We start from the raw sequence: 24,227 nt of genomic DNA on the forward strand, positions 1-24,227 counted from the left end.
ACATTTAGGTGCCAGGTGTAACTGAGTCCATAGATGCTCCATATCCATTACTTTGAGTGTTTTATATAATATGACTAAATGTGTTTCTTTCTGTGTTACAGGGGCAGTCAAGAAATGGAACGGCAAGGCCACACAGAACATGACATAAGCAGAGCTGTGGGAGACCACCTCAAGCCCCTGGTAGAGCCGGGGGTGGTGTTAACCACTCCTTCAGCAGGATTGAAAAGTGGGATTGATACTGTTTTTCATACTAAGATGGAGGCTCTGTTGATTGATCAGTCATTGGGTTCATTTGTTGAAATCAAATCAAGCTTTATTTATACAGCACATTTCAGACATGGATGCAACACAATGGCTTCACAGGAGAAAACAATGAAAATAAACAGAAATATTTAGTGCACAAAAATAACAGGATAAAAAAAACAGAAGATTAACAACTTAAAGACCAATGAGCATTCTAAGGAAATGCCATTGATTAAAACACTAATTGGATGCAATATCCAACCCAAAATATAAGCTTGTTTTTTAGGAGGGGTTCTCAAAGACACTATGGGGGTGTCGACTGAAAGTTGACTCGTAACAACAACTGGGACCTAAAAGACACCAACCATGAGACCCACTAAATCTGCCCAAGAAGAGGCAAACAAAAGAAAAACCCACACCAAACTTAAAGACAGGAAGTAAACCAAAAAGGTGGAGCAACTAAAGGTGTTGACTCTCCACATCTATCCAGACAACTGGAGCACTGGGCCAGATACTCTTAAATAGAACCTGGACCAGCTCAGGTGAAACACCTTCCCATTAACGAGATGGACAAGCCAGCACAGGTGTAACACATACTGACTAACGAGGTGACACCAATCAGTGCGTCCTACGTGCTAACGAGCTAGACTTGCTAAAGTCCAACCTCAAAACATAAATGGAAAAACCAAAGACTAACTAACACCTTAAGAGTTTGCTCACCAACAACAGAAAACAACTTCCATTTCACATTATAATCAACTACAATGCTTCACCGTCACCAATATAAACATGGTGTCTGTCTACTGGCAAACAACAATTAAAAACAATATTTATTTTTTATTATTCCCACAAAGATTTTTCTTTCTATAGCTTCTAGAACTCTCGTCTTCCTAAAACCCACTAGCTTCTAGAACTCTCGTCTTCCTAAAACCCACTAGCTTCTAGAACTCTCGTCTTCCTAAAACTCACTAGCTTCTAGAACTCTCGTCCCCTTGGAACGAGCCCAAACAAAACTCATCTCCAATACGGAAAAACGTGCAGTAAAAATAAACTGTGATCCATGGCAATGCACTGGCTAAACGCAAAACATTTTGACTGCCACCCTTGAGACAATCAACAACCAAGTTGTTCTCACCACGGACATGTCTGATTTCAAGAGGAAACTCCTGCAATATCCATAGTAACTTTCCACCTCACTGCGGAGCTTCTCTCTCTTTTCAGGGTTCACTCAATAGGCATGTTGTTGGATCGGGGCCCAGTCCCCAATGTCATGCTCTAGTACATTTGGGTTGGCACATCTGAGAATTAACCCTGATATTCTAAAAACAGGGCAACAATGTCAATATAATTGTACCAAAAAAACTGTCAGTTGGTTGCATGAATAATTTTCATTACTAAATGTTACATGAAATGTAAATATGAAATATTTGATTGCATAGTATTATTTTCAACGTCTTTTCAATTACATTTTGCTAGGTGGGATAGCCCCAATGTCAAAACACAGATTTAAAGTGTCCAAATCAATAACCAATATGCAGAAACAGTTTGGGATCAATTGAAAACCTAACATGTGGTATATACACAAACATCTGCCACAATAATTGTCTTTTTTAAAACAAGCTCCTTATAAACTGCACAAGCACCAGAAACGCTGTTGTTTTGACAAGTAGCAATAAATCACGGATATCGATTAGGGGGGAAATTAGGTTGTACGTGCTGTTGAAACTAACACAACAAAAAAAACACATGGAAATTGGAGATATCTTTAACCTCACCTGCAGAAGACAGTCAGCTACATTTTGGAGTGATGCATTTAAATTTAGGGGTCGCTAAACAAAGGAACGCAACACTTATTTGTCATTACTCATCGATATCATGTTGAAATCAATTGTGCCGAGAGGAGGGAGATGAGGTTGCACGTCCTGTTAAAACTAACAGCTCAAAAACCACACGGAATCTGGGAATAATGTGTACATCACTGGTTAGAGGACAATTTGTAGAAAACAGCTAGCTACATTTTAATTCAAGTGGGTCACTAACGTGGTAAACAGCTAGGAACACAACTCTTTTTTTTGGTTGTCACTTTTTGTTAAATCTCATAAATAGTACTCTTTCAATTCAGAGCCTGGATTTTCCCCCGAGGCTAATATCCATATCATGTTGAAATCAATAGAACAGGGGGCAAACATTTAGGCTTCTACATTGTGACATTATTAAAATATTCCTACTACAATGTTAAAACATTCTACATTGTGACATTAAAATACTCCTTCTACAATGTTAAAACATTCTACATTGTGACATTATTTCATTGATATCATGAAACAACTCCTTCATGTATGTATTTTCTGATGTTTGATCAGACACCTTTTATCAGAGTATCTCTTATCACATTGATCACAGCTATGAGGTTTCTCTCCTGTGTGTGTTCTCTGGTGTATAGTCAGATAGCCAGATGTAGTAAAACTCTTCCCACATTGACCACAGCTATAAGGTTTCTCTCCTGTGTGTATCCGCTGGTGTATAGTCAGATGGTCAGATCTAGTGAAACTCTTCCCACATTGATCACAGCTATAAAATATCTCTCCTGTGTGTATTCTCTGGTGTAAAGTCAGATGGTCAGATCTAGTAAAACTCTTCCCACATTGATCACAGCTATAAGATTTCTCTCCTGTGTGTATTCTCTGGTGTAAAGTCAAATGGTCAGATCTAGTAAAACTCTTCCCACATTGATCACAGCTATACAATTTCTCTCCTGTGTGTGTTCTCTGGTGTAGAGTCAGAGAGCCGGATGTAGTAAAACTCTTCCCACATTGATCACAGCTATAAGGTTTCTCTCCTGTGTGTGTTCTCTGGTGTCTAATACGATAGCTAGATGAAGAAAAACTCTTCCCACATTGATCACAGCTATACCGTTTCTCTCCTGTGTGTGTTCTCTGGTGTTCAGTCAGATGGCTAGATTTTGCAAAACTCTTCCCACATTGAGCACAGCCATATGGTTTGTCTCTTGTGTGTAATCTTTGATGTATTTTAAGTTTTAATGAAGAATTGAATCTTTTACCACAGTCAGAGCAGCAATGAGATTTCTCTCCTGTGGGTCTCTGCTGGTGTTTCTTGAGGAGTTCTGATCTGGAGAGACTCTTCTCTGCCTCGTCAGCATCATGAGGTTGTTGAGGCTCCCCAGACGATCCACTATGGTCACATCTCTCTCCTGTGTGAACAACAAGGTCAGACACACGGTTAAAGTCCCACAGCAAAAATCCACTGTTAATTTGAGGTAAAAGGTGATGCCCAGAGTATACCCATTAAGTTGTACAACAATTGACGTCTGTTAAATTATTTTACAATTGTCTTAAGATAGTAAAAACCTAAGCAGTGTGCCAGATGACCTTCGGCCTTTCTGTGTTTGTGGTAAGGAGATTTTCATTGTTCACAATGTATTCTGAACATTACAGCACAAGATCAGGAGTGCTACTGAAGGAAACTCACATTAAGCTCTGTGTCTATTCACTAATTCACCACCGTGGGGGAAAACTCAGGGGAGTTCTCATAGGCTGACAGCAATAATAGCCTCCATTTACAGGTTGAATATGAGTGCATTTCACATTACTTTTGGAATGTAAGGCTCGCTTGAATCACCTGCTTAAAATGTTTGTGTTATTGTCGAAAATCAACTGCTTTATAGTTATAAAATACTTCAACTAGTAAAATGCTCTTTAGCTAGCTTTGCCATCAGTCTGAAACTGAGGGTTTGAACGTTAAGTGTTTACCAAATTGGCCCATAACTTCACCTAACAACAACATAGACCTACTGTAGGACCCATAACTTCACCTAACAATAACATAGACCTACTGTAGGACCCATAACTTCACCTAACAACATAGACCTACTGTAGGACCCATAACTTCACCTAACAACAACATAGACCTACTGTAGGACCCATAACTTCACCTAACAACATAGACCTACTGTAGGACCCATAACTTCACCTAACAACATAGACCTACTGTAGGACCCATAACTTCACTGAACCACAATAACTACAGACATACTGGAGCATGTGTGTTGTATATCTATATATCAAGGAACAGTTCTCCACAAATGATGAGCTAAGGATCTCTGTGTGCAAACAGACTAACGAGACCCTACCAGTAAATCAAGCAGACAATAACATTATAAACACCAATTTGTTAGGGATGTTGGATCCAACATGGAGCACGGCATAACTGTCTTGACCAGAGTAATGAATGAAGAAGCACTTTGGTTGTTGTTGCATGTCGTCATGTGACTGTCATTCAGAAAATGATTTCCTGGATCAGCTGATGATAGTTAAACATTTGACTGTAACTAAACAGCTACAGTATTAAGAATTATGTGTAATTATTGAAGAACCGCGTTAATGACCATATCCATGAGTGTTGTCAATAAAGCTAAGACTTAAAAAAAATATATATATTCCACCTTTATTTAACCAGGTAGGCCAGGTAGGCCAGTTGAGAACAAGTTCTCATTTACAACTGCGACCTGGCCAAGATAAAGCAAAGCAGTGCGACAAAAACAACACAGAGTTACACGTGGGATAAACAAACGTATAGTCAATAACACAATAGAAAAATCTATATACAGTGTGTGCAAATGGAGTACGGAGGTAAGGAAATAAATAGGCCAAAATAGCGAAGTAACTACAATTTAGCAAATTAACACTGGAGTGATAGATGTGCAGATGATGATGTGCAAGTAGAAATACTGGTGTGCAAAATAGAAAAAAAAGTAAATAAAAACATGGGGATGAGGTAGGCAGTTGGATGGGCTATTTACAGATGGGCTGTGTACAGCTGCAGCGATCGGTAGGCTGCTCAGATAGCTGATGCTTAAAGTTAGTGAGGGAGATATAAGTCTCCAACTTCAGCAATTTTTGCATTTTGGCAGCAGAGAACTGGAAGGAAAGGCGGCCAAATGAGGTGTTGGCTTTGGGGATGACCAGTGAGATATACTTCCTGGAGCACGTGCTACGGGTGGGTGTTGCTATGGTGACCAGTGAGCTGAGTTAAGGCGGAGCTTTACCTAGCAAAGACTTTTGGATGACCTGGAGCCAATGAGTTTGGCGACGAATATGTAGCGAGGGCCAGCCAACAAGAGCATACAGGTCGCAGTGGTGGGTGGTATATGGGGGTTTAGTGACAAAATGGATGGCACTGTGATAGACTGCATCCAGTTTGCTGAGTAGATTGTTGTAGGCTATTTTGTAAATTACATCGCCGATCCGTTTTACGAGGGTATGTTTGGCAGCGTGAGTGAAGGAGGCTTTTTTGCGAAATAGGAAGCCAATTATAGATTTAATTTTGTATTGGAAATGCTTAATATTAGTCTGGAAGGAGAGTTTATAGTCTAACCAGACACCTAGGTATTGTAGTTGTCCACATATTCTAAGTCAGAACTGTCCAGAGTAGTGATGCTAGTCGGGCGGGTGTGGGCAGCGATCGGTTGTTGATTGATCGGTTGTTCTTATCGGCTGTTGAGTCTGCTGATAAGAATACGGTGATTGACAGAGTCAAAAGCCTTGGCCAGGTTGATGAAGACGGCTGCACAGTACTGTCTTTTATCGATGGCGGTTATGATATCGTTTAGTACCTTGAGCGTGGCTGAGGTGCACCCGTGACCAGCTCGGAAACCGGATTGCACAGCGGAGAAGGTACGGTGGGATTCAAAATGGTCAATGATCTGTTTGTTAACTTGGCTTTTCGAAGACTTTAGAAAGGCAGGGCAGGATGGATATAGGTCTGTAACAGTTTGGGTCTAGAGTGTCACACCCTTTGAAGAGGGGGATGACCACGGCAGCTTTACAATCTTTAGGAATCTCGGACGATACGAAAGAGAGGTTGAACAGGCTATATATATATATATATATACACCTTAATAAAAGGCACATGATAGCCAGCTTGGAGGTTTCCAAAAGGCATTCAGGCCAAAGAGTTCAATCTTGGTTTCATCAGACCAGAGAATCTTGTTTCTCATGGTCTGAGAGTCCTTTAGGTGCCTTTTTGGCAAAGTCCAAGCGGGCTGTCAGGTGCCTTTTACTGAGGAGTGGCTTCCATCTGGCCACTCTACCACAAACGCCTGATTGGTGGAGTGCTGCAGAGATGGTTGTCCTTCCGGAAGGTTCTCCCATCTCAACAGAGGAACTCTAGAGCTCTGTCAGAGTAACCATCGGGTTCTTGGTCACCTCCCTGATAAAGGCCCTTCTCCCCCGATTACGTAGTTTGGTCGGGTGGCCAGCTCTAGGAAGAGTCTTCCAAACTTCTTCCATTAAAAAATGATGGTGGCCACTGTGTTCTTGGGGACTTTCAATGTTGCAGACATTTTTTGGAATCATTCCTCAGATCTGTGCCTTGACACAATCCTGTCTCGGAGCTCTAAGGACAATTTATTCGACCTCTTTGCTTGGTGTTTGCTCTGACATGCATTGTCAACTGTTGGACATTATATAGACAGGTGTAATCATACACAATATGATTTCATGTGGCACAAACAAAAAACACAAATTCCCAGTCAAAAATATAAGTCAGAATACAGCCTTTCTATTCTCTCATGTTATTTCAGGATCTCTGAATGTTCTTCCACACAGAGAGCAGTGGTAGGACTTTTACCGTGTTTATCCTCTAATGCTCCTTCAGGCTACTTGACCAGGTAAAACCCTTTCCAGACTGGGAGCATTGGAAAGGCTTTTCTCCTGTGTATCCTCTCATGAGCTTTAAGGTCCGCCATTTATTAAAATCTATTTTTACACTGGGAGCAGAAAATGCTTTTCTCCTGTGTGTATTCTCTCATGCCTTTTCAGGTTAGTTAACATGGTAAAACTCTTTTCACACTGGGAACATTGGTAAGGCTTTTCTCCTGTGTGTTTCCTCTTATGAGCTTTTAGGTCCCCATCCGGATTAAAACTCATTTCACAGTGGGAACAGTGGGAACGCTTTTCTCCTGTGTGTATTCTCTTGTGCCTTTTCAGGTTAGTGAACACGGCAAAACTCTTTCCACACTGGGAGCATTGGTAAGGATTTTCTCCTGTGTGTGTCCTCTCATGCAGTTTTAGGTTCCCTAACCAGCAAAAACTATTTTCACAGTGGGAGCAGTGGTGTTGTCTCGCTGGTTTGGGCGTCTCTGGGTCTGGTTCCCCTGAAGGACTCTTTCCGCTGTCAGAGTGAGAGTTTGGTTTCTCTCCTTGCAAAGACACACATAGTATGTCGTTAAACAGAGACCTAAATGAAACCTCCACATGATAAAACTGTCTTCCTATGAAGTTTAATCTAGACTTGATCCCTCAATAAAAGAGCAGAACTGGTCGTCACAGAATGTGCTTCACAGAGTGTGCTTTGCAGTAGTGCTTTGCAGGCTGGGTAAATCCATTTGAATTCAATACATTTTTGACAGCATCCCTTTTGATTTAAAAACATATTTCCTTACATGTTTGACTATGGAAGAAGTGGTAAGAAAGTGACTTCATGTAACTGAATGTAAAAACATTCATGAGATATACAGTACCAGTCAAAAGTTTGGACACACCTACTCATTCAAGGGTTATAATTATTTGTTTTACCATTTTATCTACATTGTAGAATAATAGTGACGAAATCAAAACTATGAAATAACATGGAATCATGTAGTAACCAACAAAAAGTGGTAAACAATTCAAAATATAGCCAACTTGATGACAGCTTTGCACACTCTTGGCATTCTCTCAACCAGCTTCACCTGGAATGCTTTTCCAACAGTCTTGAAGAAGTTCCCACATATGCTGAGCACTTGTTGGCTGCTTTTCCTTCACTCTGCGGTCCAACTCATCCCAAACCATCTCAATTGGGTTGAGGTCAGGTGATTGTGAAGGCCAGGTAATCTGGTGCAGCACTCCATTTGGTCAAATAACCCTTACACAGCCTGGAGGTGTGTGGGGTCGTTGTCCTGTTGAAAAACAAATGATAGTCCCACTAAGCGCAAACCAGATGGGATGGCGTATCGCTTCAGAACGCTGTGGTAGCCAGACAGGTGTGTGCCTTTCCAAATCATGTCCAATCAATTGAATTTACCACAGGTGGACTCCAATCAAGTTGTAGAAACATCTCAACGATGATCATTGGAAACAGGATGCCCCTGAGGTCAATTTCAAGTCTCACAGCAAAGGGTCTGAATACTTATGTAAATAAGGTATTTCTGTTTTTTATTTTTAATAAAAGTAAAAAAAATTCTCCAAACCTATTTTCTCTTTGTCATTACGGGGTATTGTGTGTAGACTGATGAGGAATTTTATTTATTTAATCAATTGTAGAATAAGGCTGTAACGTAACAAAAGATTTAAGTGACAAAAAAGGGGGTTAAAGACATATTAAAATATAGATATAATTTTTTACATCTCTTAGATATCAGACAGACACTTCAGAACAAACTTCCTTTAGATGTTCTGGGGGAAACAATGTTACTATGGTTACTGTTGTTCCATGTTGTGAATGTTATCCAATGTGTTACTATGGTTACTGTTGTTCCTGTTGTGAATGTTATCCAATGTGTTACTATGGTTACTGTTGTTCCTGTTGTGAATGTTATCCAATGTGTTACTATGGTTACTGTTGTTCCATGTTGTGAATGTTATCCAATGTGTTACTATGGTTACTGTTGTTCCATGTTGTGAATGTTATCCAATGTGTTACTATGGTTACTGTTGTTCCATGTTGTGAATGTTATCCAATGTGTTACTATGGGTTATAGCAGTATGGACAAATATTTTTTGTTGATACTTCCATGGGTCTTACAGTTCAAAATCAAATAGCAAAATTATCCTTGGTATAACCTTCTTAGAACAGTACAATACAGGGGAAGCCCTTCATGTTGTTTAAACCTTAAAACAATTCCATATAGCTTAGAAGAACCTCCCCCTCAGACAGGGCTTAGACTGTAATGGGTTAAAACTATCTGAGACTTACATTACTCAGACTAGTTATCCTGGGATCTAACATTACTCTGAGACTAGTTATCCTGGGATCTAACATTACTCTGAGACTAGTTATCCTGGGATCTTACATTACTCAGACTAGTTATCCTGGGATCTAACATTATTCTGAGATCTTACATCTTACATTACTCCGAGACTAGTTATCCTGGGATCTTACATCTTACATTACTCTGAGACTAGTTATCCTGGGGAATCGTTTTAATACATTTGCAAAAAATCTAAACCTGTTTTTGATTTGGCATTATGGGGTATTGTGATGGCATTATGGGGTATTGTGATGGCATTATGGGGTATTGTGATGGCATTATGGGGTATTGTGTGTAGATTGATGAGGGTAAAAAAAAAAAAGAAACGATACCGATAACCGATATTTAAAATTTTAGCGGCCTTTTAAGCATTCTAGTACAGCATTCTAATAGTTAACACACACACGGATGCAGCGGTCTAAGCCACTGCATCTCAGAGCAAGAGGTGTCACTACAGTCCCTGGTTCCAATCCAGGCTGTATCACATCCGGCCGTGATTGGGAGACTCATAGTAGTTGTCTGTTATTGGTGTAGAGAGGACGACAAAGGAGAGGGATCCCACATGTGGATAGGAAGATACAAATTATCATTATTACTGGAAAAAATTCATTTAAAATCCAGGAATTTTACAACTTTAGCTCTCTAGGTCATGCCAGTAGGTTACAGTAGGTTGTATCTCTCTAGGTCATGCCAGTAGGCTACAGTAGGTTGTAACTCTCTAGGTCATGCCAGTAGGTTACAGTAGGTTGTATCTCTCTAGGTCATGCCAGTAGGCTACAGTAGGTTGTATCTCTCTAGGTCATGCCAGTAGGCTACAGTAGGTTGTATCCAAGTGGAAACAATTATCAACCCAATATGGAAAGTGTCAAATTTGGTCCACAACAAAATGAATGGCTTATTTACTACGTGAGGTTTACTTGATCCAACAGAAGTTTCGTAATGATTAAGTTGTTATGTGGACACGTGACATACCGACAACTTTGATAAAAAACACTATAGGAGTTGTCTCCAGATCGCTATGCATATTCATGCTAGTAGCTTAGCATCTCTCTCCATTGAATACAGGCGGTGCATATTCATGCTAATAGCTTAGCATCTCTCTCCATTGAATACAGGCGGTTGACGACAACAACCCTCATAGAATATAAACAATAGATTACAATAATAAGATGTATCCAGTCCCTTGATTGTGCTACCAGGGCGGGAAAAACCCTAGATCATTGTTATACTAATTTCCGCGACGCATATAAGGCCCTCCCCCGCCCCCCTTTCGGAAAAGCTGACCACGACTCCATTTTGTTGATTCCAACCTACAAACAGAAACTCAAACAACAAGCTCCCGCGCTCAGGTCTGTTCAACGCTGGTCCGACCAATCTGAATCCACGCTTCAAGACTGCTTCGATCACGCGGATTGGAATATGTTCCGCATTGCGTCCAACAACAATATTGACGAATATGCTGATTCGGTGAGCGAGTTCATTAGGAAGTGCATTGACGATGTCGTACCCACAGCAACGATTAAAACATTCCCAAACCAGAAACCGTGGATTGACGGCAGCATTCGCGTGAAACTGAAAGCGCGAACCACTGCTTTTAACCAGGGCAAGGTGACCGGAAGCATGACCGAATACAAACAGTGTAGCTATTCTCTCCGCAAGGCAATCAAACAGGCTAAGTCCCAGTACAGAGACAAAATCGAGTCGCAATTCAACAGCTCAGACACAAGAGGTATGTGGCAGGGTCTACAGTCAATCACGGATTACAAAAAGAAAACCAGCCCCGTCGCGGACCAGGATGTCTTGCTCCCAGACAGGCTAAACAACTTTTTTGCCCGCTTTGAGGACAATACAGTGCCACTGACACGGCCCCCTACCAAAACCTGCGGGCTCTCCTTCACTGCAGCCGAGGTGAGTAAAACATTTAAACGTGTTAACCCTCGCAAGGCTGCAGGCCCAGACGGCATTCCCAGCCGCGTCCTCAGAGCATGCGCAGACCAGCTGGCTGGTGTGTTTACGGACATATTCAATCAATCCTTATCCCAGTCTGCTGTTCCCACATGCTTCAAGAGGGCCACCATTGTTCCTGTTCCCAAGAAAGCTAAGGTAACTGAGCTAAACGACTACCGCCCCGTAGCACTCACTTCCGTCATCATGAAGTGCTTTGAGAGACTAGTCAAGGACCATATCACCTCCACCCTACCGGACACCCTAGACCCACTCCAATTTGCTTACCGACCCAATAGGTCCACAGACGACGCAATCGCAACCACACTGCACACTGCCCTAACCCATCTGGACAAGAGGAATACCCATGTGAGAATGCTGTTCATCGATTACAGCTCAGCATTTAACACCATAGTACCCTCCAAACTCGTCATCAAGCTCGAGACCCTGGGTCTCGACCCCGCCCTGTGCAACTGGGTCCTGGACTTCCTGACGGGCCGCCCCCAGGTGGTGAGGGTAGGTAACAACATCTCCACCCCGCTGATCCTCAACACTGGGGCCCCACAAGGGTGCGTTCTGAGCCCTCTCCTGTACTCCCTGTTCACCCACGACTGCGTGGCCATGCACGCCTCCAACTCAATCATCAAGTTTGCGGATGACACTACAGTGGTAGGCTTGATTACCAACAACGACGAGACGGCCTACAGGGAGGAGGTGAGGGCCCTCGGAGTGTGGTGTCAGGAAAATAACCTCACACTCAACATCAACAAAACAAAGGAGATGATTGTGGACTTCAGGAAACAGCAGAGGGAGCACCCCCCTATCCACATCGACAGGTCAGTAGTGGAGAAGGTGGAAAGTTTTAAGTTCCTCGGTGTACACATCACGGACAAACTGAATTGGTCCACCCACACAGACAGCGTTGTGAAGAAGGCGCAGCAGCGCCTCTTCAACCTCAGGAGGCTGAAGAAATTTGGCTTGTCACCAAAAGCACTCACAAACTTCTACAGATGCACAATCGAGAGCATCCTGTCGGGCTGTATCACCGCCTGGTACGGCAACTGCTCCGCCCACAACCGTAAGGCTCTCCAGAGGGTAGTGAGGTCTGCAGAACGCATCACCGGGGGCAAACTACCTGCCCTCCAGGACACCTACACCACCCGATGTCACAGGAAGGCCATAAAGATCATCAAGGACAACAACCACCCAAGCCACTGCCTGTTCACCCCGCTATCATCCAGAAGGCGAGGTCAGTACAGGTACATCAAAGCAGGGACGAGAGACTGAAAAACAGCTTCTATCTCAAGGCCATCAGACTGTTAAACAGCCACCACTAACATTTAGCGGCCGCTGCCAACATACTGACTCAACTCCAGCCACTTTAAAAATGGGAATTGATGGAAATTATGTAAAAATGTACCACTAGCCACTTTAAACAATGCCACTTAATATAATGTTTACATACCCTACATTACCCATCTCATATGTATATACTGTACTCTATATCATCTACTGCATCTTGCCATCTTTATGTAATACATGTACCACTAGCCACTTTAAACTATGCCACTTTATGTTTACATACCCTACAGTACTCATCTCATATGTATATACCGTACTCTATACCATCTACTGCATCTTGCCTATGCCGTTCTGTACCACCACTCATTCATATATCTTTATGTACATATTCTTTATCCCTTTACACTTGTGTGTGTATAAGGTAGTAGTTGTGGAATTGTTAGGTTAGATTACTTGTTGGTTATTACTGCATTGTCGGAACTAGAAGCACAAGCATTTCGCTACACTCGCATTAACATCTGCTAACCATGTGTATGTGATTAATAAAATTTGATTTGATTTGATTTGTATCCACCAATCCAAAGAAAGGATAGGCGGGAGCTAGACAACCCACAGTGCCGCTTTGTGGACAACGATTCCCCTTGTGAGGGCTGAGAGACATCTTGTCAGTATATCCATAATCTTTGTTGTAGCCAACCCAACTCTCACATGGCACTATTGGGGGGCACGGTGTGTAGTAAAACATAACTACATGAAAATCACAACATGCCGTGCCCCCCAGTCTGCGGTCAGAAGATAGACCCTTCTCAAATATATATTTTAAGTCACTTTTTGGAAACGGAACGGAGAAAACAAGGGGTAGCTTGCTCTCTACGTCGTCTGATTCTAGACATATCAGTCATCATCCTGGGCCCTCCGTTGAAGAGGTATTGACGAGCCAACTCCGAATATCCAAAGTTAAAAACACATTTAAGGCGGTACTTACTGGTGTTAATCAGATCTCCTATCTCCACCTCTTCATCTTTCAATGTGACAGTAATCTCTCCTTCCTTCTTCACTCCAAAAACTGCATCCTCCTCTTTCTCTTCCGCCTCTTTTACTGTAACATCCTCCTCCTCTTTCACTCTGAACGAGTCTTCCTCTTCTTTCACTGAAACGTCTTTCTCTTCTTCTTTCACTGTAACACCCTCATCCTCTACTTCTTGTTTTACTGTGACATCCTCTTCTTCCTTCTCCTCTTTCACGACAATGTTCTGCCCCAGAGCTTCTTTCTCCGTCCAGCAGACCTCTTCTTTAACAAGAGGGCAGAAGTTTAGGGAGCTCATGGTCGGGGATGTTAGCTAGCTAGCTATCATTAGCGACTAGGCTAGTGCTAACTTAACCAGTCAGCTACTATAGCTGACTAATACAAAATAACGTAATATTAAATTAAATAGATTAACAAGTAGATACGACATAAGTGTGTCTACAACACAGTAGGTAATATACACCGAAAGCGTCTAAATAGCTTGAATCTTCCGGCTATGTTGGCTAGCAAGCTACCGAGGTGGTTGACGAGCTGTTTATGAAGAACCGTCCACTAGATTATACGTCACGCTGGCAGCATCGCCTGAAAGACGCACATCGCCGTCTGCTGACTGGAGGGGAAACGCAGTTGAGGATCATATTTTATTTTCAGACAAAGATTATTTTAGATGGATTTAATTAAATAATACCATTATATTGAGACATACAAAGACAGGAATGTGTTGATTGATTAGTGCGAATAAAAAATGTTTACCACATATTTAAGGCAGTTTCATTAAGTTATACTACATCTAAATTAGCAGCTAGCTACTGTAGGTCTATACTGCTCCTACATGGTGTAACAATACATCATATAGATGTATATAATGAACAGACTCGGTCTATACTGCTCCTACATGGTGTAACAATACATCATATAGATGTATATAATGAACAGACTAGGTCTATACTGCTCCTACATGGTGTAACAATACATCATATAGATGTATATAATGAACAGACTAGGTCTATACTGCTCCTACATGGTGTAACAATACATCATGTAGATGTATATAATGAACAGACTAGGTCTATACTGCTCCTACATGGTGTAACAATACATCATGTAGATGTATATAATGAACAGACTAGGTCCATACTGCTCCTACATTTTTGTATTATTATGTTGTATTTATTTCACCTTTATTTAACCAGGTCGGCCAGTTGAGAACAAGTTCTCATTTACAACTGCAACCTGGCCAAGATAAAGCAAAGCAGTGCGACAAAAAACAACAACACAGAGTTACACATAAACAAACGTTCAGTCAATAACACAATAGAAGATCGAAATTATTTTTTTTGTTTAGGATCTTTCCACTATTAATGCGGACATTTTATTAAATCAAACGTTTTACCATTGGGACACTTGATGTAATTAAATCAAACGTTTTACCATTGGAACACTTGATGTAATTAAATCAAACGTTTTACCATTGGGACGCTTGATGTAATTAAATCAAACGTTTTACCATTGGAACGCTTGATGTAATTAAATCAAACGTTTTACCATTGGGACGCTTGATGTAATTAAATCAAACGTTTTACCATTGGAACGCTTGATGTAATTAAATCAAACGTTTTACCATTGGGACGCTTGATGTAATTAAGTAATTGTTCTTTTCGGATATAAAGACTACGCGGTATCAACAAAAAACGGATTGCAACTTGCAAAACATCCGGGGGAAAAATTACAGACGGAGGCGCAACAACTTCCAACTTTGTTCGACATTTGAAGCTGCACAAAGAACGGTAAGTCGTGGCTAATATAGCCAACAGCTATACAATATTTGTTTTTGCTAGTATAGCATGTAGACTAACGTAACATTAAATCAATGAGCCTCCACACAGTCAGTCAGTACGGGAACGTGAACATTGCACCCAAGAATGCGCTTACTCATCTCATATGTATATACTGTATTCTATCCTATTCTACTGTATCTGTCTATGTATTACTCATCTCATATGTATATACTGTATTCTATCCTATTCTACTGTATCAGTCTATGTATTACTCATCTCATAGGTATATACTGTATTCTATCCTATTCTACTGTATCTTAGTCTATGTATTACTCATCTCATATGTATATACTGTATTCTATCCTATTCTACTGTATCTTAGTCTTCGTATTACTCATCTCATATGTATATACTGTATTCTATCCTATTCTACTGTATCTTAGTCTATGTATTACTCATCTCATATGTATATACTGTATTCTATCCTATTCTACTGTATCTTAGTCTACGTATTACTCATCTCATATGTATATACTGTATTCTATCCTACTGTATCAGTCTATGCCGCTCTGACATCACTCGTCCAAATATTTATATATTCTTAATTCCATTCCTTTAGATTGTGTATATTATTAGATATTACTTGTTAGATATTATTGGACTGTTGGAGCTAGAAACACAATTATTACAATTATGCTACACCCGCAATAACATCTGCTAAACTTGTGTATGTGACAAATAAAATGTGATTTGATGTATAGAGGTCTGGTGTTGGAGATCATTCCACACTCTGTGTTCTACTACCCAGGTCTGGTGTTGGAGATCATTCCACACTCTGTGTTCTACTAACCAGGTCTGGTGTTGGAGATCATTCCACACTCTGTGTTCTACTACCCAGGTCTGGTGTTGGAGGTCATTCCACACTCTGTGTTCTACTACCCAGGTCTGGTGTTGGAGATCATTCCACACTCTGTGTTCTACTACCCAGGTCTGGTGTTGGAGATCATTCCACACTCTGTGTTCTACTACCCAGGTCTGGTGTTGGAGAACATTCTACACTCTGTGTTCTACTACCCAGGTCTGGTGTTGGAGGTCATTCCACACTCTGTGTTCTACTACCCAGGTCTGATGTTGGAGAACATTCCACACTCTGTGTTATACTACCCAGGTCTGGTGTTGGAGATCATTCTACACTCTGTGTTCTACTACCCAGGTCTGATGTTGGAGATCATTCCACACTTCGTGGATCTCCTGCATGTATTTTCTGATGTTTAATCAGACCACTTGAATGAGAGTATCTCTTGTCACACTGATTATGCTTCTCTCCTGTGTGGCTAAGTTCAAGTTGGCTACTGAGGTTCCTCTCAGCTCTAAGCTGAAAGTCGAAGGCCGGAGGGCAGTAAAACAGTTAAACAGTTATTGGGGGTAACGATTCTCAGCCGTTTTTGCTTTTCTTTTCAGTTTTTCCTTTTTTGGACGAGAGCGGGAGTGGAGATGGCGCAACATTCTTCAAATAGGTCGGTCCCTGGGATCGGGCTGGTGAATACGGTTCGCTTTGTGTGGAAGGACAAGGAGATGGAGCCATTCGGACGTGAAACTTTTGGAAGGACTATCTTAACGTGGATCCTTAAACTGACAGGGAAGGATGTGTTTTGCCTCCTAGGTTACCCGTTGGAGGGAACTTATGATGTGGCTTTACACACAGAAGAAAAACATGACGAGATCCTGAAAAAGGTGAGGGAAGTGGGAGGTGCGAGGCCGATGTGCCACTACGAGGTAACCAGCTTGGCAAAAAACAATTTCAGGATTGTAACTGTGAACATTTCTAACCCGTACGTCAAGGACGAGGAGGTGAGGGCCTTTCTGGGGAGATACATGGATGACATCTCCTCAGCAAGGCACCTCAAGGACTCCCTGGGCTTTTGGAACGGGAGGAGAGACTTCCAGGCCCTCCTCAGGAAGGACCCAAAGGGACTGGGCGGCTACCTTCATCCTCCAGCTATGTTCTTCCTGGGGGCTGACAGGGGGACATTGTTTTATGCACGTCAGCCCCCGTTTTGCAGGCGTTGTATGACCTACGGCCACATCCTAGCCTCGTGCAGCACAAGAAAGTGCAGATTTTGTGGATCTGGGGAGCACGAGGCGAAGGACTGTGACGAGCTCAAGGCGTGCCACGGGTGTGGCTCGTCAGCACACCTGTGGCAGGAATGCCCGGCTCGTCAGAGGTCACACATGTCTGCGGCTGGGGGGGGAGCAGGAGCGGGGGATGGGGGAAGAAGGGGAGGCCCAGACCAAGAACAGAGCACAGGCCCAGAGGGGACGGCCTCACGGAAGGAGGAGGAGCAAAGAGCGGCAGCAGGAGGAGAGGGGGACAGAGAAGGCACGGGAGCAGCAGAACCGGGAAAAGAGGTGGAAGGAAGCAAGGCAGTGGAGGAGCCAGAGAAGGCAGCAATGGGGGGAGAGGTTGTGGAGAAGGAGTCGGTGGCAGGACCAGTGGAGGAGGAGGGGGAGTGGGGGGACAGCAGAATGTGGAGCGCCCTTGTGGAAGAGATGGGGGAAATGGTGGAGGAGCTTGCGGGGAGGGAGGGTGGTGTCTCCCTGTTACCGCCATCGCCAAAGAAGAGAGGGAAGAGGAAGGGGCTCTTGACAGACAGCGAGAGGGACAGGGGTATGGGGGGGAGGGGGTGGCGAAGCGAGTGATGGGGGCGGGAGAAACTGTGTCCTCGCTGGCTTCCCCAGCCCCTCAACTCCTGGTGGAGCTTGATACACCAAGTGGAGGAGTTTGGTGGTCAACCCAGAATGCAGGGCACTCGGGAGCCAAACACCCTTCCTGCATCCTGGGTTGGTGAGATGGAGGAAGACGGGTGGACGTCGGGAGGAGAGACGGTGGAGATGGAGCAGGGGAGCATCGGGTGAGACTCCTGTTTTTTTTTGGGGGGGGGGGGGGGGGGTGTTAGTAGTTGGGTAATGGTTGTTTTTGATTTTAATAGATTTTTTTTCATAGAGCCTACGATAACTTTTGTTAGTTTAAATGTAAGCGTTAAGGGATTTTGTTGAGGGCGGTTTTTAGTTATTTAGAAGGTGTGGGTTTTGACTTTTGTTTTTTTAAAGGAGGTTCACCTGAGGGATGGAGGGGATGTTAACAGATTTAGGAGGGAGTGGGAAAGGGGAGTCGGTTTGGGGTATAGGTGGGTTGCACTCATCGGGGGTAGGAATTTTGTGTGGGTAAAGGTTGAGGGTTCATTTGTGGTTATGCAGGGGAGGGTTTTGGGGGTGGATGTCACCTTAAGGGATTGCAGATATAGATTAGTGGGGGTGTACGGGCCACAGGTGGCGGCAGACAGGAAGGAGATGGTGGACTGTCTGGCGCCCCTGTGCGCCACAAATAGGCAAGTGGTGATGGGGGGGATTTTAATATAGATTTAGGGGTATGGGGGGATAGCAGTGCAGGCGCCATAACCGGAATAATGGCTTGCCATGGTATGGTTGATGGAGGCCTGCACACTACTCCGACAATGGCTGGTTCCACTTGGTGCAACTCCCGGGGGGTTGCGCGGAGGCTTGACTATATTTTTATGTCTAGGTCCTTGGGTCAGTTGTCTAGGCAGCTGTTGCCTGTTTTATTTTCGGATCACGACGGGGTGCTCCTGCAGGTGAGGTCACCAGTCTGCCTCTTCGGTAGGGGGTACTGGGAATTAGATCGGGATGTGCTGGATGAGCTTTCATTGAAGCCTTTACTGGTTTGTTTGTGGGATTGAAGGCCTCCGGTCCATGTGTGAGGGGGTGTTAGAGTGGTGGGATTTATTTAAGGTAAGGTATGGACAACAAGCTCAAGGACCTGAATTGGTTGAGCCTCCACAAGTGCTTGCCGGTACGTTTCATCATGTACAGGCATAGCTTGGCGCGATCCCCCACCTGTCCAAGACCATCTTGTGGCGGGGAGGAGACACCTTCTGGGACTGTGCCTTTGCCGGAGTAGTATGGGCACGGCTGCTGTTAGGTGGGTGAAAGGGAATTTTGTTTTAACTTGGGCTAGGGTAGAGAGAGGTGTAGGGAGAGCGAGCGGGACGGTCAGGGACAGGTATCTGCTCTGACTTCTCATAAGCCTCTTTAAACAGGGGCTGTGGGAAGCCAGGCAGGACATGGTAAAGACAGGGAGAGATTTGGGGGTGGAGGAGAGGAAGTGTGGGCAGCATGCTGCCCGGGAGAGGTGAAAGGGAGGTTTAGGGCTGGGGTTAATTTAGATGATTTAAGGGGATAGATTAGGGACGGGAGATAGGGGAAGGTAGGGCTTTAGAGATGTAGTTTGTAGGCATGAAGGGAAGATGCTCCCCTGAGTTTTTTGTTATTGGGTTTTTGTTTTGTTTTGAATTTAAAAATGCCTATATTTGAGTTTGTTTGGAATATTGATGGTTTTGTTTTGTAGGAATGGCATTGTACGTAATAAAAATGTTTATATATAAAAAATAAATAAAAATTATTCCACAATGTCATTATAGTGCATGGTATGTACGTTTAGTATCACTTTTCAACCAACCCAGTGCATTTGTTGAAAGTGAAAAATTTAGAAATCAACAATACGTCAAAGGATTCAACTACTGAAAACTGAAACAAACAATTGTCTCAAACAGATCAATCCCACTGGACATTGGGTTTGATTCAGACCCTGCCAGTGTGCCAGGTGGACATTGGGTTTGATTCAGACCCTGCCAGTGTACCAGGTGGTCATTGGGTTTGATTCAGACCCTGCCAGTGTGCCAGGTGGACATTGGGTTTGATTCAGACCCTGCCAGTGTACCAGGTGGACATTGGCAGTGTGCCAGGTGGACATTGGGTTTGATTCAGACCCTGCCAGCATGGCCAGAGATGTAACTTATAACCACAGAACCAACACAGACCTTTCATGCATGACTAAAAACGCCTAAGTATTAGATTTACAGCCATGGTCTAGTTTGTCACTGCATCAGACACCATTCACAATGCTGGCTGAGGTACGAGTAAAACATGACATATTATTTCCTAACCATTCACAATGCTGGCTGAGGTACGAGTAAAACATGACATATTATTTCCTAACCATTCACAATGCTAGCTGAGGTACGAGTAAAACATGACATTTCCTAATTGTCAAAAAATCGCCACTCCTTTATCAACTAGTCTCTCACTGTTTAACCAGAATAACATGAGTTGTGTCCTTCAAACTGTTAGTCCATAATCAACTAGTCTCTCACTGTTTAACCAAAATAACATGAGTTGTGTCCTTCAAACTGTTAGTCCATAATCAACTAGTCTCTCACTGTTTAACCAAAATAACATGAGTTGTGTCTTTCAAACTGATAGTCCATAAGCATATTCAGCTACTTACAGTGGCAAGAAAAAGTATGTGAACCCTTTGGAAATACCTTTCTGCATAAATTGGTCGAAAAATGTGATCTGATCTTCATCTTGGTCACAACAATAGACAAACACAGTCTGATTAAAGTAATAACACAAACAATTAGACGTTTTCATGTCTTTATTGAACACACCGTGTAAACATTCACAGTGCAGGGTGGAAAAAGTATGTGAATCCTTGGATTTAATAACTGGTTGACCCTCCTTTGGCAGCAATAACCTCAACCAAACGTTTTCTGTAGTTGCGGATCAGTCCTGTACAACGGTCAGGAGGAATTTTGGACCATTCCTCTTTACAAAACTGTTTCAGTTCAGCAATATTCTTGGGATGTCTGATGTGAACTGCTCTCGAGGTCATGCCACAGCATCTCAATCGGGTTGAGGTCAGGACTCTGACTGGGCCACTCCAGAAGGCATATTTTCTTCTGTTGAAGCCATTCTGTTGTTAATTTACTCTGTGTTATGAGTCGTTGTCGTGTTGCATCACCCAACTTGAGCTTCAACTGGTGGACAGACAGCCTTACATTCTCCTGCAAAATGTCTTGATAAACTTGGGAATTCATTTTTCTGTTGATGATAGCAAGCTGTCCAGGCCCTGAGGCAGCAAACCAGCCCCAACCCATGATGCTCCCTACACCATAATTTACAGTTGGGATGAGGTTTTGATGTTGGTGTGCTGGGCCTTAGTTCATAACCCATCATTTATACCTGTTAATTCATAACCCATAATTTATACCTGTTAATTCATAACCCATCATCACACCACCAGCCACTCTTAAATAGAACCTGGAGCACTGGGCCAGACACTCTTAAATAGCACCTGGAGCACTGGGCCAGACACTCTTAAATAGCACCTGGAGCACTGGGCCAGACACTCTTAAATATCACCTGGAACACTGGGCCAGACACTCTTAAATAGAACCTGGCCAGCCACTCTTAAATAGAACCTGGAGCACTGGGCCAGCCACTCTTAAATAGAACCTGGAGCACTGGGCCAGACACTCTTAAATAGAACCTGGAACACTGGGCCAGACACTCTTAAATAGCACCTGGAGCACTGGGCCAGCCACTCTTAAATAGCACCTGGAGCACTGGGCCAGACACTCTTAAATAGCAACTGGAGCACTGGGCCAGACACTCTTAAATAGCAACTGGAACACTGGGCCAGACACTCTTAAATAGCACCTGGGCCAGCTCAGGTGAAACACCTTCCAATTAACGAGATGGACAAGCCAGGACAGGTGTAACACATACTGACTAAGGAGGAGACAATCAATGCACCCTACATGCTAACGAGCTATACGTGCTAAAGTCCAACCTCAAAACATAAATGGAAAAACCAAAGCTCGTAACACTTTCCCCCTTAAGACAACAAATGAACTCAGCAAAAAAAGAAACGTCCTCTCACTGTCAACTGCGTTTATTTTCAGCAAACTTAACATGTGTTAATATACGATAAACGCGAATCCGACCATCACCCCTGGTGAGACAAAACCATGACCCGTCAGTGAAGAGCACTTTTTGCCAGTCCTGTCTGGTCCAGCAACCGTGGGTTTGTGCCCATAGGTGACGTTGTTACCGGTGATGTCTGGTGAGGACCTGCCTTACAACAGGCCTACAAGCCCTCAGTCCAGCCTCTCTCAGCCTATTGCGGACAGTCTGGACTGCCACCGAGAGGACGATCAGCTGTCCGCCCTGTCTCCCTGTAGCTCCCTGTCTCACAGTACGGACATTGCAATTTATTGCCCTGGCCCCATCTGCAGTCCTCATGCCCCCTTGCAGCATGCCTAAGGCACGTTCATACAGATGAGCAGGGACCCACCCTGTGCATCTTTCTTTTGGTGTTTTTCAGACTCAGTAGAAAGGCCGCTTTGGTGTCCTAAGTTTTCATATCTGTGACCTTAATTGCCTACCGTCTGTAAGCTGTTAGCGTCTTAAGGACCGTTCCACAGGTGCGTGTTCATTAATTGTTTATGGTTCATTGAACAAGCATGGGAAACAGTGTTTAAACTCTTTACAACGAACATCTCAAATCAATGGAACAAACATTTAGGGTTCCACATTGTGACATCATTAAAATACTCCTACAACAATGTTAAAAACATAGTGACATTACATTGATATCATGAAACAACTCCTTCAACTATGTATTTTCTGATGTTTAATCAGATATCTTTTATCTGAGAATCTCTTGTCACATTGATTACAGCTATGAGGCTTCTCTCCTGTGTGTGTTCTCTGGTGTGATACCAGGCTGTTAAGCCAATTAAAACTCTTCCCACATTGACTACAGCTATAAGGTTTCTCTCCTGTGTGTGTTCTCAGATGCACAATCAGGCTGTTTAATTGAGTAAAACTCTTCCCACATTGATCACAGCTATAAGGTTTCTCTCCTGTGTGTGTTCTCTGGTGTGTCATCAGACAGCCAGCTGTAGCAAAACTCTTCCTACATTCAGTACAGCTATATGGTTTCTCTCCTGTGTGTGATCTCTGGTGTACCATCAGGCTGCTTGACTGAATAAAACTCTTCCCACATTGATCACAGCCATAAGGTTTCTCTCCTGTGTGTGTTCTCTGGTGTACTATCAGGCTGCTTGACTGATTAAAACTCTTCCCACATTGATCACAGCCATAAGGTTTCTCTCCTGTGTGTAGTCTCTGGTGTATCTTCAGATCTCCAGATTGAGCAAAACTCTTCCCACATTGATTACAGCTATATGGTTTCTCTCCTGTGTGTGTTCTCTGGTGTTTAGTCAGATTGCTAGATGTAAAAAAACACTTCCCACATTGATTACAGCTATAGGGTCTCTCTCCTGTGTGCATTCTCTGGTGCACCTTCAAGGTGTGTGATGTTGAAAAGCTTTTCCCACAAAAAGAACAATGGTGAAGCTTCTCTCCTGTGTGTGTTCTCTGGTGCACTATCAAGGAGCTTGACACAGTAAAACACTTCCCACATTGATCACAGCCATAAGGTTTCTCTCCTGTGTGAATTCTATGATGTATTTTAAGGTCTATTGTAGAGTTGAATCTTTTCCCACAGTCAGAGCACCAGTGAGATTTCCCTCCAGTGTGAATTCTCAGATGTACTTTTAGTGAATTTGATCTTGAGAAATGTTTCCCACAGTCAGAGCAGCAGTAAGGTTTCTCTCCTGTGGGTCTCTGCTGTTGTTTATTGAGGTGTTCTGATCTGGAGAGACTCTTCTCAGCCTCGTCAGCTTCACAATGTTGTTGAGGCTCCCCAGAGGATCCACGATAGTCCCGTCTCTCTCCTGTGTGATCGACAAAGTCAGACAGATGGTTAAAGTCCCACAACAGCAGAAATCCACTGTTAATTTATTATTTTTTCACCTTTATTTAACCAGGCAAGTTGAGAACAAGTTCTCATTTACAACTGTGACGTGGCCAAGAATAAAGCAAAGCAGTTCAACACATACAACAACAACAACATGGAATAAACAAAACATACAGTCAACAATAAAGTTGTAGAAAATCTATATACAGTGTGTGCAAA

The 24,227-nt window shown here is 43.0% G+C and overlaps 3 protein-coding genes across 3 annotated transcripts in view; all 3 read right to left on the reverse strand.

The window, feature by feature from the left end:
- LOC139548984 (zinc finger protein 180-like) overlaps positions 1-24,227 on the reverse strand; it is a 347,214-nt gene that overhangs the window by 143,453 nt on the left and 179,534 nt on the right. The gene's annotated exons all lie outside the window — the stretch shown is intronic.
- On the reverse strand, positions 292-3,539 carry LOC139542194 (zinc finger protein 180-like; the record flags this gene model as incomplete). Its single annotated transcript, XM_071347323.1, has 1 exon — positions 292-3,539. A coding segment is annotated over one exon (963 nt), but the record flags the coding sequence as incomplete, so codon positions are not given.
- Positions 20,820-23,682, reverse strand: LOC139549829 (zinc finger protein 180-like). The gene has a single exon (XM_071360579.1). It carries the CDS (start codon positions 23,537-23,539, stop codon positions 22,856-22,858), a length of 684 nt encoding a protein of 227 aa, XP_071216680.1. The 5' UTR covers positions 23,540-23,682; the 3' UTR covers positions 20,820-22,855.

Source organism: Salvelinus alpinus, chromosome 2, assembly GCF_045679555.1.
Source record: "Salvelinus alpinus chromosome 2, SLU_Salpinus.1, whole genome shotgun sequence".
In the NCBI taxonomy this organism is placed as follows: Eukaryota; Metazoa; Chordata; class Actinopteri; order Salmoniformes; family Salmonidae; genus Salvelinus; species Salvelinus alpinus.

Bases quoted from the DNA above. Each gene is read 5' to 3' on its own strand.
- LOC139549829 (XM_071360579.1), bottom strand. From the start codon at position 23,539: ATGCACACAGGAGAGAGACCCTATAGCTGTAATCAATGTGGGAAGTGT.